General features: G+C 33.5%; 1 protein-coding gene across 1 annotated transcript; it reads left to right on the top strand.

Annotated features, from left to right (window-relative positions):
• Positions 1 to 9021: 9021 nt before the first annotated feature.
• On the top strand, positions 9022 to 11857 carry LOC147540440 (G2/mitotic-specific cyclin S13-7-like). Its single transcript, XM_086642281.1, has 9 exons — positions 9022 to 9295; positions 9680 to 9830; positions 9952 to 10009; positions 10113 to 10334; positions 10438 to 10563; positions 10650 to 10898; positions 10996 to 11154; positions 11256 to 11434; positions 11543 to 11857. The coding sequence occupies exons 1-9, from the start codon at positions 9250 to 9252 to the stop codon at positions 11682 to 11684; spliced, it is 1332 nt and encodes a 443-aa protein (XP_086498407.1). The 5' UTR covers positions 9022 to 9249; the 3' UTR covers positions 11685 to 11857.
• The last annotated feature ends 4486 nt before the right edge of the window (positions 11858 to 16343 follow it).

Raw genomic sequence — 16343 nt, 5'->3', positions numbered from 1 at the left:
TCTCTCCGCATATTTCCTAAAATTTTATTCAACACCCTGCCGCCCGCTTAGGGAAATAAAAAAAAGCAGCTGACTTGGGGAAATAAGAAAATTATCCAGGGAAAAAAGTGAAACCCCAAACTACATAAACCAAACAAACCCTTAAAGTCACCGGAAGTAAGTCACGGGTCGGAGTTAGCCGGCGAATTCGTTCTCTATCCTGTATATCTCTTTCTTCTCTATCTCTCTCTCTCGCTATCTCTCTTCTCTCACTCTTTCCCGCGAAGGGTTTGCTCTCTTCTCTCATTCTTTCCGACGAACGGGAGGAACCCCTTCGCCGGAGTCTGGTTTGGTTTCCAGACGAAATTTGGTTTCGTCTGGAAACCAAGACTCTTCCCCTTCGCTCGAGATATAAAGAGAGGGAGACCAGAGAGAGAAAGAGGGGAGAAGAGAGAGAGAGAAGATGAGAGTTGCCGGAGATGACGAAAATGTGTTCGGGATTTGTTGTGGAGGTCGTCGAAATTTATGGTAGAAATCGCCAGTGTTCATGGTAAAATTGGGAGAGGAATAAGTTAAAAATGTAAGGTTTTAAGTGTTTGGAGTAAACAAAAGATTTTAAATTTTTTTTATTTCCGCCTAAAACTTTGTACCCCGAATAATTTCTTTATTTCCCCAAATCACTCGCCCGAAAAAAGGTCGGCGTTTTGGGGAAATAAGAATATTTTTCAGGGTAGAAAATAATTAAAAAAAAAAAAAAAAGATGTGATTTTTAATGATTTTTCAGGGTACAAAGTTTTAAAGGTGAACAAGTCATCTTCTTTTTCCTCATATCTTAACACCCACTCCGGTTACCACCACCAACTCCCGTCACCACCTTAACTCTAGCAACAACCGTTTTTACTTTTTCTTCTTATCTTCTTCCAATAAAATTACAACCTCTATTTATCTTTCTTCTCTCTAATCCTCCATCTTCTCTCTACTTCTCCATTTTCTTTCTCTTTATTTAATCCGGAAAGCCGATCTGATTTGAAGAAATCCCCATACCAGATCCGCCTAGTGGTTTGGAGTTCTCCCACATTTGACTAGTTGAGGATTCCCCCAATGATGATGATGGTGATGGTGGTTGAAGGTGTTGGAACGAGGAGAAGAGAGATTATAAAAAGTATATTGAAGGTTACCGACAGTGGTTGTTTGTCAGCGACCATTGTCGGAGAGGACAAAAAAATGGCGGTAAAGTTGTAAAGAATAAGAAAGAAATAAAAAATAGTTTACTTAAAATGGTTTCCTTCTAACAATTAAAAAATGAGTCAACTAAAGTTGATCAATTTTTAAGAAAGTCTTTGCACCTGGAAAACTTTCTTATTTTCCCAAAGGGCCCGCCTAAAAAAATTATGGTGTACAAATTTTTAGGTGGAAATAAAAAATCTCTCAAAATATAATTTAGATCTTTTTTCTCTTTTCCCACCACCATCATCTATTTCCTTCTACCTCTCTTAATACTCTGGTGTAAGAGACCCTCCCCTTTGTCATAATAGATAATGGGGGCATGGGGGGTAAAGATGAGAGATAGATTAGGAGAGAGAGAAAGGACAAGGGAGCGGTTGCGGTGATAGCTGATGAAAATTTGAATTTTTTAAAATATCGCCGGCAGAATGGAAGGTTGTCGTCGACTGTTATCTCGTAAAGAGAAAAGGCTGGGGGTATAAGGAAACAAAAAAACTTCTATCTAAATTTTTTGAGATCCCCACTATTTTTTTGTTATCCTAAAACATCGACTTTTTTTTAAACAAGATTAAATGAGCAGAATAAACATTATACATCATACATCTAATGACTTCTTACACTATAAAGATAAAATATGCTAATAACCGTCATGCAAGTCATAAAAATTATCCTAAAATTTTGAAGTAAACTACACTCTCCAATATTTAATTTCATGATTTCTTCGTATTTTAGAGGATGTACAACCAAGCACAATTTATGAGTTTATTTCATCTTTTTTTTACAGATGAGAGACGTGGTTTTATCTACTATTTTTTGTCATTACAAACTATTTACATTTCTTTTTGTTCTTTCAAAATTATTTCATTTAAAAGAAAAACTATAAAGACGGTATAAAATTGCTTGATCATACTCTTACCATTTATACAATCGGATATAAAAATTAAAAATGATAACATTCACACTTGCTAGGTTGTATAAAATAAGAAAGATTAATTAAACCAAAATTCTAAAAAAATTTAGTCAATGACTAAAAGTACTCCTATATTAAAATCGGGTCATTGTATCCCTATAAGGCTCTAACCACAGGGCGCACAAATGGATGTTTTATTGAGTAATTTGCATTTTCTTTTTAAGTTCCTCACGCCTTTTTTTAATAATATCGAATACGATAGTCATTATAAAGATATTGATGCATCAATACTATGTGATTGACACGATAACTGCCAAACTTAAACCTGACAAAAATTACTTGTCTAAATCCCAACGAAATTACTAGACTAAAGTCTATCTAACTATGTTATTTATACTTAAGTCTTGGATTAAGTTGTTGTGAAAGTAGTTTATCCTCGGATTTACTCTCCATAATTATGCATTCAATAAAATAAAATAGCTAAATGGATCTATAAAAAAAATGATTTGAATAAAAAACTTATACTAGTAAGGGTATCTGTGCAATTCCATAGAAGTAGAGGGGGCAAGTAATGAAACAACGCGTTATCTTCTTATCACAAATACGAAACCGTAGGGCCATGTTTGGCGCGCGGGAATCGCGTGGGAATGGAATGTGATTCCTGGGAATCACAATCCTGATATTGTTTGGCTCGCGGGAATGCAGTGGGAATCCTATTCCCAGGAGAATAGGATTCCCTCAAAATGGGGTAATAGCAAACCCAGGGAGGGGGGTGGGTTTGTGATTCCCATTCCCGGGAATGGTTTGTTTTAATATTTATAGACCAAATTATCCTTAATAAAATATTAGAATGATTATTATTAAAATCGTCCTCCACACAATATCACAACTAAAAAAATTAAAAACCTATGGTTAGCCACCACCATAGCAATACTTTCTCTCGCTCAAATGTAACTCTTTCTCCCTCTCTAGTTTTTTCCCTATTCTCTTGTTCTTTTTTCATTACAATCAATTTCATAATGCTTAAAGAGAAAAAAAATTAGCCATGACCTTTATTTATTTTAAATAATTTTTTTTAAATGGTCAGCGTCCCTCGAACCTTTCACCTCCGAAGTGGAAGATTATACCTTTTACGACTCCAACCAAAGGTTGTTGGCATTTTAAATACTATTTAATTGGTGTGTCATGTTACTATTTCATATCTGCAATTTTGAATAAATAATACTGATTAAAGTATATAATAAAATTGACGTTTTATTTATGTAGTCTAAGGATATAATAGGAATTTTACAAAAAATTATATTCCACTTCCTACACGAACCAAACACCAAGTTAGGAATCTATCAGGAATCGAATTCCTATTCCTGGCCAAACCAAACATCAAACTGAATGATCTGATTCCCAGAAATCGTGTTACGGGAATGTGATTCCCGGGAATCACATTCCATTCCCGTCCGCCAAACATGGCCTAGGGGTTTTCATTTTGGATAATATAAAACGTTTTAGTGGTCTTGTGACAAGGTTTCTGGTCTAATCCAAGTCCAACCAATCCGACACGACTCTTTCCACGTGGCGCGTCGGAATGTACTCCGTATCAGGTCAATTCTCTCGGAAATGCTACTTTTGTTCACCCACTTCCCAAGACGTGATTCATGTGGGCAGTGAATCTCACCTTCACTTTCATGGGAAGCGACTAAAAGGAAGTTTTAAAAACGCCCCCATAAATTTAAGACAAGCCTTCGTTTAGGTAAATTTGAGAGGGAAAGGGGTGCCTTCACACTTATAGAGGGTGTCTTCCAATCCTCTTGTGGATAAATTTAGATAAGAGAGCATTATAAAGATTATTTAATGAGAGGAAAATTATAAGGCCCAAAATTCGGGTCAAAATATCAAATGAAGCCCAACCCGAAATAATAATGCAAAAAAAAATCCAAAATTTAAAATCACAAAACATTCATGAAAATTTCTGAACAAAACACAGTTTGCTCTCAACAACTTTGTATTTGCTCTCAACAATTTTGTAAATGTATGAACAAATTTGTTTATGTTCACACATAATTATATATGTTGTCACAGTTTCAAAAGTGTTGTAACAGTTTCAAAAATATTGCCAACAGTTTAAAAATTGGGTTTTTTTACATTATATTCATTTTTATAGTTTTTTCTGATATAAAGAACTCAAACTCTAGAATCCAATAATGCCCTCAACATAACAAATACAACAAAATACATAAATTTATTTATTTCTTTACTGACGTAATTAAATATTCTTAATTCATCGATAGTTCATGAATGAAGTACGAACAAATTGCTTATATCAAATATGAGTCCCTAGAATCTAAAGATAATGGCAAATATGTTTCTATACTAAATCACAGCTCTTTACTGTTTGATGCACTTTTTGTCTATATCAATGAATAACTCTTTCTACAGCAAATACCTCATTTTCTATCTTTTAGTCATGATTGTATCGACTAGAGATTTCATCTATCTTTCTAAATTTTATATGACTATCTAAATCGATCAAGCCTTTAGTGATTTTAATCGGGCAGAATAACACTTTTATATGAAATATGTCGAGGTAAAGTCACCTTGAAGGACATAGCAAGTTGTATAAAGTCTTTTAGGGTCCTAATAATAAAAAATGATGCAAATGTTGAAAAGAGATAAGTATTGTTGACTTTATCCCACAGTGGTGCCACCATGAAAATTGCCATATAAAACATATTATTAGGAAATTATTTTCTTATTATTATTGAGATCTAGTGATTTTCTCTTGATTTCTCTTGAGATTTGCTATATGATGTTACCGATATTGTACTCTTTTTAATTTAGTTGTCCTGTATGTCTCATCCAACAATTAAAATATAAAATTCGAACTTTGTGGATCTTAAGATTATATTCTTTGGTATATTGGATGCACAATCATGACTCAAGATCTATTAACGAACCCTTATTTTGCAATTTTGTGTGATATTTTACATATGAATTTATTGGTGTTACTTAGTATTTTCAAGACTTACTTCTTTTCGAATTTCAAGTTTTCAATACACATATGTGTTACAAATGCACTATGTTAAAGTCATCTTGTTTACGAACATGTCCAAATGAATATCAGAAACAATCAATATGAAAAATACGTTCACTCAAAACACTTTGAGTAACAAGAGAGTAAAAAAATATTGTACATTTTTGCGAAGCAAAATTTGTATCTCGTTAAGGCTAATAACCAAATATTGTCAACATGATAAAATTATACTTGAAATTATCAAACATATTTGCGAAGCAATATTTTTATAATAGTCGTTAGGAGTAACATAAAAATCTACCACATGTTAGATATACTTGTTGAAGCAAGATTATATGGAAAATTGTATAAACAAGGGTAAAGTTGGGTATATTAGTATGTATTTCATTTGGTATAAATTGAGGCAAACCTAACATTATTGAGAAGATGATAATGTCCCAATACCTAAGATTTAGTTCTTGCGTGTTCCACGTGCATCTAACATGAAAAACAAAAACTATGAGTCCCCCCAAAACCTAGTAAAAGGCACGTTTACATTACTTAACGTATTTAAATTTTAGAATAATTGGACGCTATAGAGGATTAGTGTAATTAAATAATCTCCCCTTCTTATTACATTGTCTCAAATTATTGCCGCAAACGTCAAACACTATGTAACTATGTCTAGAGCGGATATCTTTTGATCTAAAATATGTTTTTGTAGATTTGTACCTACGTACCTCTTATTGTTATCAGTTTATTTTGAAATCACGTATTTGATATCACAATTTGATCTAGGATTATATTTATGTAGACTTTTACATCTTTATCTCAATTATTGTGAAAATCTTTAAAAATGTTTGGTGATAATATATTTTGATCTAAAAGTTTGTTAGTGTAGATTTTCACGTCTGTATCTAAAGTCATCGTCAAAATCCTTTGAAACAATGTATCTGTTGCTATCGTTTGATATGGAAATACTACTTTTCTATAGATTTTTTTCGTCTGTATTTCAAATTATGACCAAAATCTTTTGAAACTTCGTATGTTGAACTATATTTTGATCCAGAACTACATTTTTTTTTTATAAATTCTTATGATCTTACCAAAATTTGCTTCGATGTATCACGCGTACAGACTAATTGAACATGGAGTATGTGTTTTTGTGCATGCATCTTGGCCAAGGAAAAGATCATGATGATATTTGATTGGATGAGTTTACTACCTTACATGTTTTTAATATTTTCTAATAGTATGATTGGAACATCTCCTCATTTTGGTTTTATAAAAATCTCTTCCACTTGGGGTGGTGTAACATGCAATTAAATGTGAAAAATTCATTCTTAACACTTACAATTCATTCTTAACACTTGACCACTTGATAAAGAACTATTTCTTGATTGAAACTTTTTTTCCTGACAGTCCCTCTGACCTTTGAATTGGTCCATTGACTTGGACCAAGTCTTTGTTAAGCATTAACTATGTGTATAAAGAAAGAAAAACATGAAGCAACCAGGCGGGCAGGTTCCTAATGCTGAACAGAATATGGAAGGAGAGACAGATTTTAGGTTTTCATTGTTTGCAGCTTGCAGGTCTGCCAATGAAAAGTTGAATATCTACATTAATATCTTCAATTTCCAACATTGGTATATCCACGCACCGGAAAATATTCTCAAAATACAATTTTACCAAAATATTCTATCTTTGGATAATTATAAAACCCAAAATTTGGGAATAATAAGAAATTAGACCCATACTGCATAATATTGTAACAAAAACCCATTTTCTCAAAATACAATTTTACCAAAATATTTTTGAAAATTTCTAAACAAATCACAGTTTGCTCTCAACAATTTTGTATTTGCTCTCTACAATTTTGTAGACGTGTGAACAAATTTGTTTATGTTCAGAAATTGTTTTCCAAAAATATTTTGCATTTCTTCTTTTCATTTGACAAACACATTGACTCACCCTTACATTTTATAACAAGTCACGACAATTATATAAGTTGTTAAGAATATAATGATATATGTCGTAAACATTTTATAATAAGTCACAACAATTATATACGTTGTTAAGAGCATAATGATATATGTCGTAAACATTTTATATCAAGTCACGACAATTATATATGTTGTCAACATTTTATAACAAGTCATGATGTTATTGTATATGTTGTCAACGTAGAAGGGTAAAAATGAGATTATAGAAAAATAGAGTTGTCTTGTTAAGAACATAATTATATCTTAAAAAAAAAAAACATAATTGCATATGTAGTCACAGTTTCAAAAGTGTTGTCAACAGTTTCAAAAGTGTTACCAATAGTTTAAAAATTGATTTTTTTTTATATTATTATTCTCGATTGTTTTTTTTTTTTTTTTTTTTATTCGTATTTGGACCTAAATTTTGGGCTTTTCTTACATAGTTTCCTTTGGGAATATAGTATACATGTATATATAACGCTCGTACTATTAATTTGTGGTCGTCAAACTCAAAACTATCTGACAATGAGTGGATCTAGACATTATATTCTTGGTTGCTAGATACCCAATTCTCTCATGTGAGACTGTTCTCACACGCCCCCTTACGTGTGATATTCTTTTGAGCCTAACACGAGAATTTTTTCTTTTCGGATAACGTGGAGCACGTGTGACTTTTAAGCCTATCACGTGTAAGCCTAGATCTGATACCATGTAACAATGTTAAAATGGGTATCGACAAACATCAGTATAAGACCCTTGAAAGCAATTACTGGGGAATAAAACCCAATAAGTTTAACTAGTGTTATTGATATCTTATAATACAAGTCAATAAGTGATGAATTTCCACTTCCATTAATAATCAAATATTTGATCTCCAGAATTTTGGAGCAGATGCACAAACATCTTAATATCATTATACTTGTTCTAATCGTTATCTTCATTATGTCTCGTCTTTTTCATCTTCGAACTGGCCTCCTTCATCAATAGTAGCATCCTAGTATTGCTAATATTCGGAAACATATCTTCATCTTTGTACTCGCCTTCTTCATCCTCAGCTTGAAGTGACTTCAGTGAGATTTCAGAATGTTTGTTTTTGTTTAACTTGTAATGGCTAACTCGACTGAATAACTAATTTGGGTTTGCAGGAACTAAGAAGAAAGAATGAGAGTTACATCTTCAAGAAGTAAAAGTAACTTTTACCATAGATGGAGTTGCACTCATAGACTTCAGCAAGTCTATTACAACACAGAAAAAGAGTTAGTTATGGAGAGAAAGTGGTCGTAACTAACTCTTAACCATTATCTTAGTTTACTAAAGGCACCACAACTATATCTATTTTATCTGAGGGCACCTCCTTTGTCTTCTTCATCTTAAACTTACATGTACACCTTAAAAAATTTCGATAAAAATTTAGTCCGGTCGTACCTACACCCATATCTACGAACCTACCAATCCGATTTACACAAGTGTATGAGGGTCTTTGTTGTTCGATTTTGAATTTCGTTGTTCAACTTTGAATTTCAATGCACTCGAATCCATTGTATACTCTGATTATACATATGATATCTATTGAAAAATTAAGAAAGTAATGAAATTTTTAACATATATAACATGATAAATAATATAGATAGGAAAATATATAGCTCATGATGAGAATTTGTAAAAAAAATTATAATTTGCAAAGAATATTTTGGATATCAAGAATTGTAAAAAGTAAATGGAATTTCATTTAAGAAGATCAAATATATTGAGAGATCCTTGGACTAGAAGTGGCATTGTAATAAACAACATAATCTAAAAAGTTTAGTTTCCTATTTTCTCTATTTAATATTCACAACGGCTATAAACCCTTAATCTTAATAGGAAAAATGAGAAAGTTAATCTTAAGCCGTTCGATTAAATATAATGTGACGGCTTAGATTTAAAATAAAGAATATGACCGTTGGTGAGAGAAGCGTCTCTTCCTTCCTAAAGGTATTAAAATACTGTACTAATCCTTCAAGTTTTTCATTCCATTGAAGCACAGAAGAGATAGAGAGTGGGGGAGGGTGGAGAGAGAGAGAGAGAGTCTAGTGAGAGAGAGAGAGAGAGAGGGCAGGGGAGATTTCAATTGATTCTGTTGTTAGTGTTCTTAATCAAGAACTATAATGGCTTCAAGACCAATCGTTCCTCACCACCACCAACAACAAAGAGGTACTAAATCAATCTGATTCTTTGATGATCTTTATTTGATTGTTCTTTGTTATGCGAAAATGGGTTTCCTTTATTTTTCATTTTTCTTCTATATTTGAAGTTTTTGAGATGGGATCTTCTTCTTAAAGATCTTCTCTGGCTTGATGAACAAAAGGGTTTTCATTTTCATCTTCTGGGTTATCAGGGATCTTGTTTTTATGGTTAATTCTTATGATTTCTGATAAAGTTGGTATCTTTTTGGCAAATCTTACCTGAAATTTGTTTAGGGTTCTTCTTGTTCTGGGCTTATATTAATCTTTGATTCAGACTTCAGATTTGATTTCATTAAGCTCAATTAGATTAGGGTTTCTGATTTGTTCAAGGGATTTTGTTGAAATTTTGCAGATTTAGCAGTAGTAGATCAAGCTAAGCCAAAAATTGCAGCAACCAGAGTCAATAATCAGAGGAGAGCCCTTGGGGATATTGGAAATTTAGTTACTCTTAGAGGAGGCAAAGAGGGGAAGCCCCTTCCACCCACCAATCGCCCTGTCACTAGGTTTCTCTCTCTAAACTCTGTCTCTCTCTCTAGGGTTTCTCTCTCTATAGACTCTCTCTCTAGGGTTTCTCTCTTTCTAGATTCTCTCTAGGCTCTCTACTGATTCATTTTCTATTTGCAGGAGTTTTTGTCAACAATTACTTGCTAATGCACAAGCAGCTGGAGCAGAGAATAACAAGGTAAAGGTTCAAGCTTTACCCTAATTTTTTCCTTCAATCCAATTTTTAAATCTTCTTTATTTTAAGCTAACCCATTTCTGGAATCAAATTCTTCGATCAACAGAAACAAATTCCTGTAATTTCTGATGGAGCTATTGTGGGTAAAAAAGTTGTAGCAAAACCAGTTGTTAAGAAAGTTCCTGTTGTTAAACCTAAACCAGAGTCTGTAATTGAGATTAGCCCTGATACTATTGAAGAAGAAACTAAAAAGGAAAAACCCAAGACTCAAAAATCATCAAGGAAGAAAGTTCAAACCCTAACTTCAGTTTTAACAGCTCGAAGCAAGGTCTATTTTCGCTCTCTTTCGAATTCTATCTTTGTTCTGTTTTTTGTTTACTCTGTTTTGTGTAATGGGTAATTGATATTTATATTTTTTGTGTTCACCTCAGGTTGCTTGTGGTATATCTGATAAACCCAAGAACCCGATTATCGACATCGATGGAGGAGATGTCGATAATCATTTAGCAGCTGTCGAATACGTCGAAGATTTATACAAGTTTTATAAACTTGCAGAGGTATAAAATATTCTTGACTTCTATTCACTTAATTTGTCAAGTTAGAATTGTTGAAATGTATATTGATTAGACTTATATGAATGCAGAATTCGAGTAGAGTTCATGACTATATGGATTCACAAAACCAAATCAATGCCCATATGAGAATGATTCTAGTAGATTGGTTGATTGAAGTTCACAACAAATTCGAACTAATGCCCGAAACTCTTTACTTAACAATTCATATTGTGGATCGTTACCTATCGACGACATTAGTCCAGAGGAAAGAGTTGCAGTTAGTTGGTGTTAGTTCTATGCTCATAGCAAGTAAATATGAAGAAATTTGGGCACCAGAGGTAACCTAATTATCTATCTAGTCTTATTCGATGCATTCGATAAGCTAAAACCGACTTAGAAGACTAATTTTAATATGGGTTTTATTTGATTTTGCAGGTAAACGACTTTGTTTGTATATCAGATAGAGCATATAGTAGGGAACAGATATTGATAATGGAGAAATCAATATTGGCTAAGCTCGAATGGACTTTAACGATCCCTACTCCTTATGTTTTCCTCGTTCGTTTCGTTAAAGCCGCTTTGGCCGATAAAGAGGTAATAATAATCACAATTACTCTATTTCTGCCTGCATTATTAGTCGCTCTTAAGTCTAGTTAACATCGACGTTTCTAACTCATAATTTGGTTTGGATTTAGACGGAAGATATGGTATTTTTCTTTGCGGAGTTAGGTCTTATGCAATACGAGTTGATAAAGTATTGCCCGTCTATGGTAGCTGCTTCAGCTGTTTACGCAGCAAGAACCACCTTGAATAAGAGCCCTCTTTGGAATGAAACTCTCGCTCTCCACACGGGCTTCAAAGAGTCTCAGCTTATGTACGTATCTCTATTTCTTTCGTACTAATTTTATAGCCCATCCTCTTGGCCCAACTAATCTATCATGCCTGGTTTAAAGACTTACCGATGTTTTATTTTTATCGACAGTGATTGTGCCAAGTTACTAGTGAAATTCCACAAAGGAGCTGCAGAACATAAGTTGCAGGTGGTTCATAGGAAGTATTCGAAGAGTGAGAGAAATGGTGTCGCTTTACTCGCACCGGCCAAAACCCTCTTGGCTCTTGATTGACGATAACCGAGATATAGATTTTTTTTTTTTTTCGTATTGATGGATCATTTTAATGACCAGAACTTATGTGTGTTTCATTTTCTTTTTGTTCTTTGATTAGTGTCATTGTGAAATCTCTAGCTAAGAAGAAATAGTATTTGGCACCAATTTATAAACAAATTTGAAGCTATCAATTCTGTGCACATTTCATTACTTTGATATATAATTCTTCTACTCCGGGAGTACTCTTCTCGTGTCTCATTTGATTTGTACTTGTTACTTGGAAGGAAGAAAGATGAGTTCTAGACCGTGCCCCCAACCTTGTCGACCGAGTAGTGCTAGATATACAGGTTGTACAAAGTCTGCAAATTTACAAACTTTCACGTGAAAAAAAAAACATTGTATTCATAAGAAGTACTCGAAGAATGAGAGAAATGCTTTTTCATTTTTAAAAATATTCGTCACATTATGATTAAATATTTAAATTAGATATTTGAAGGTAGCCCAATGTGAAAAAAAAGAAGTATAAATACAATTTTGAAACACTCAATGAACTTATTAATAATGGGAAGTATAGATTTAATGGGATTTCAAACAATTCCGAATGCAGCAGTTTTTAGCAACATGAGGACACAATTGATTCGACACTTTCACACTATATTGATTCTGACACTGCTTATATATAATTTTGTAGCACTGCTTGTAGGTATAAGCTCCCTCCACGACCACACTCATCATCACCACCGCCACCATCATCAACACTAACGTCTTCTTCAATCCTGTCATTTTTTCAGCCGAGGAGGTGATTTCGAAGTGTTTTTTATGAAGAAGGTTAGTTGTTTGAATGTGTTAATGTAGAGAAACAAAGAAATGATAGAATTTATAGGGTATTATGATCAGTATAGTTAAGTTGTTGGAATTGTTACTAGTTTTAAACTAATTTTTGAGATTCAGGAAAAAATGGATGGTTCCAAATTAAAATGGATTAGATATTAATCCTGGAAGATTGGTGTCCATTAATTTGTATTTGGTTGACAGAGAAGGTATTCGAAGTGTAAACAGAGTGTTATAATTACAAAGAATAAGAAATGTAATGGTGTAACTAAAGTGTAAATGAGAGATAGACTGAGGTGCCTATAGACTTAACGACATTATAACCATAACTAACTATTCTAACAGATTAGTTAGTTATGGTTATAACCGAATGAATCTCTCTCTCTCTCTCTCTCTCTCTCTCTATAACAGAATTGTAATTCCTATAAGTAGCTAAGAACTTCAATAATAAAGATAACTTTTCGAGTGAATTAGAGAACAATTTCATTCTCTCTCTAGCTTTTATCATGGTATAAGAGCCTGTGTTTTTTTTTTTTTTCTGTTCTTCTTCTTCCTCAAATTCCTCTTTCTCTCACTAGAAAGTGCGAATTTCTTCTTCTTTGATCTCTAATGGCGTCTCAATCTTCACAGTCGGTTTCATCTCCAAATTTGTCTTCACCAAATACTTCTATATCAAATATTGCGAGCTTTGTTTCTGAAAAACTTGATGGATCAAATTTCTTAATTTGGAAAGATCAATTCGAAGCTATTTTGATCAGTACTGATCTGTTTGGTTTTGTTGATGGATCTATTGTTCCTCCAGCAAAATCAATTGTTGATAATCATATAGAAATTCCAAATCCTCTTTATCTCCAATGGAGGAAGACTGATAATTTCGTAAAATCGTGTATGAAAGCAACCTTCACTCATTCGATCTCTGCTGATGTTCTAGGTCTTCAAACCTCTCGAGAAATTTGGAGGTATCTTGAACTCAATTATATTGAAGAATATGAGGCAAAAATAGCTTCACTTCGAGATCAAATTCAACATCTTAAAAGAGGTGATTCTTCTGCAACAGATTATCTTCGAAAGGTAAAAGCTTTATCTGATTCATTAGTAGCTGTTAATGAAAGATTATCTGATAAGGAACTTAGTCGTATTGTTCTAAAAGGTCTAGGAAAGGAGTATAGTCCTTTTGTCATTGCTATTCATAATAGAGAAGCTCCTATTTCCTTTGCTGAACTTAGAACTCGAATCATTCACCATGAACAATGGATGAAAACTCAATCTCATGATGATGAACCTTCTGCTTATTATGTAAAGAATCTTCCTTCAAAATATGGTGTGAGACCTTATAATTTCAATCGACCTATCCAATCTAATCAACCTAGTAGAAATTATTATCATGGAGATCAAGGTAAACCATCTTCTTCTCAGAATAATAGAGCATCTTCCTCTTTTAGTCAAAATTTAGGAGAATCAGCTTCTGAATTTGACTTCTCAACTGTGCCTTGTGGCATATGTAAGAGATGGGGACATTTTGCCTCAAAATGTAGGTATAGGTATGCTCCTGATGACTCCATCAAGAGTCCACAAAGTAAAAATGAGATAAATCAATCTCAAAGACGATTCTCACAGCAATTCAAGCCTAACAAGGGAAACTTTGCTGGAATCCATCTGTATGAAAGTACAGAAGAATGTAAAAAGGAAAAAAGGGAAAAATGTTCTCCAACAGAGGAGGAATTATATGAGTCTTATTTTGACTATAATTCAGATGAGCTTGCTAATGAAGAAGCTAATATGGTAGTCATATTGCCTTCAAATGACTTGGTTCCTACTGAAGCACATAACACTGTCATTGAAAAAGTGTGGCTGGCTGATACTGGTGCCACAAGCCATATGACAAATGATTCTACTACTATCACTGATCAGCAAGTCTATAAAGGTTCAGACTCTGTCATGGTGGGAAATGGTCTGTCCATCCCCATTGCTGCTATAGGTAATGCTCAAATCCACACTCAAAACTACAATTTTGATTTGTTCAATGTGCTATATGTCCCCAATCTCAAGAGGAATCTTCTGTCCATTTCAAAGTTCACATATGATAATCAATGTTCACTGAAATTTACACCATGGGGCTATCAAATTAGGGACTTATGGTCTGATGAAATTTTAAATGAAGGGTTAGTAAGAAATCATCTATACCCTATCACATTTGGAATACAAGAGAATGATTCTCAATGTGCCTATGTGGTTTCTTTAGCTGCTCCATTTTCAGTTTGGCACACTAGATTAGGCCATACCTCAGACACTATAATTCATCTTCTCTCAAGAAACAAGTTGATTTCAGTACAAGATAAGCCTTCTAAGAATCTTTGCCATCCTTGCTCATTAGCTAAAAGTAAATTACTGCCTTTTCCTAACTCAGAGAGCTATACTGAATCACCTATGTATCTAATTCATTGTGATATTTGGGGCCCTTCTCCTGAGGTTAGTATTGATGGTGAAAAGTATTTTATCTTGTTTTTAGATGATTTTAGTAGGTTTCTTTGGATTTACCCTCTGAAATATAAGTCTGACAGTCTCAAATACTTCAAATTATTCAAGACTACTAATGAGAATCTCTTCTCAACTTCTATTAAGTATTTCCAAAGTGATGGTGCTTTAGAATTGACTAAGGGTGATTTCAAAGCTTACTTGGATCAATGTGGTATTCTTCCTAGAAGTTCTTGCCCTTATACTCCTCAGCAAAATGGAAGAGCTGAAAGGAGAAATAGGCAAATCACTGAAATGGGTAACTCATTATTATTTCAATCTAATCTACCAAAATGCTATTGGTTTGAGGCATTTTCAGCTGCTGTCTTCACCATCAACAGACTCCCTACAAGACTTCTACAAAGTAAATCTCCTTATGAGGTATTATTCAATAAACCTCCTGATTATTCTCTTTTGAAAACTTTTGGTTCCTTGTGTTATCCACACTTAGGAGCTATTAGGCAAGACAAACTTAGTCCAAAGTCTTCTAAGTGTGTATTCATTGGATATAGCTCTTCTCACAAAGGCTATAAATGTCTAGACTTAGAGTCTCATAAGATTTATATCTCAAGGAATGTAGTATTTGAAGAAACTACATTTCCATTTGCTGAGTCTGTCATCTCTAGCTCTACTTCTGAAAATTCACCTATTACTTTACAATTGCCTTTAGCATCTATACCTTCTAATACTCCAAATAGTTCAATACTTGAAGAGTCACCACAACTCAGTACTTCTGCTACTGAATCTTCTGTACCTGAACCAAGTCACAGAATGGTAACTAGATTAAGAAATGGAATCTCTAAACCCAGAAACATTCCTGATTATGTCTCTCATCTATCAATTAGACATCCAATTTCTCAGTCCTTCCTTACCTTATTACTTCATCATAAGGAACCCTCTACTTACAAAGAGGCTGCTTCTGATCCTAAATGGGTAAATGCCATGAAAGAAGAGTTTCAAGCTTTACAAAGAAATGGAACTTGGTCACTTGTTCCTCCTGATTCCTCTATGAATCTATTGGGTTGTAAATGGGTATTTAAAGTCAAATACAAGTCTGATGGTTCAGTTGAAAGGTATAAAGCTCGATTGGTAACTAAGGGTTATCATCAAAAGGATGGTTTAGACTACTCTGAAACTTTTAGTCCAGTAGTGAAAGCTGCTACTATAAGGACTGTTCTAAATGTGGTTGTCTCTAATGGTTGGAAAATACAACAATTAGATGTTTCAAATGCTTTTTTGCATGGTCTTCTTCAAGAAAATGTCTTCATGACTCAACCCCAAGGCTTCATTGATACAGACTATCCTTCTTATGTCTGTCATCTTCACAAAAGT

This window comes from Eschscholzia californica, unplaced genomic scaffold (assembly GCF_041429995.1).
Source record: "Eschscholzia californica isolate CP2 unplaced genomic scaffold, dmEscCali1.0.p SCAF_5, whole genome shotgun sequence".
NCBI classification, from domain to species: domain Eukaryota; kingdom Viridiplantae; phylum Streptophyta; class Magnoliopsida; order Ranunculales; family Papaveraceae; genus Eschscholzia; species Eschscholzia californica.
The sequence above is the reverse complement of the archived record's forward strand: the minus strand, read 5'-3'. Positions and strand labels throughout refer to the sequence as shown.

Excerpts from the sequence above, each read along its gene's own strand:
- LOC147540440 (XM_086642281.1), top strand. The coding sequence starts at position 9,250 with ATGGCTTCAAGACCAATCGTTCCTCACCACCACCAACAACAAAGAG. Across the intron at positions 10,899-10,995 it reads AAGAAATTTGGGCACCAGAG|GTAAACGACTTTGTTTGTAT; the intron begins GTAACCTAATTA and ends TTGATTTTGCAG. Across the intron at positions 11,435-11,542 it reads TTCAAAGAGTCTCAGCTTAT|TGATTGTGCCAAGTTACTAG; the intron begins GTACGTATCTCT and ends TTTTATCGACAG.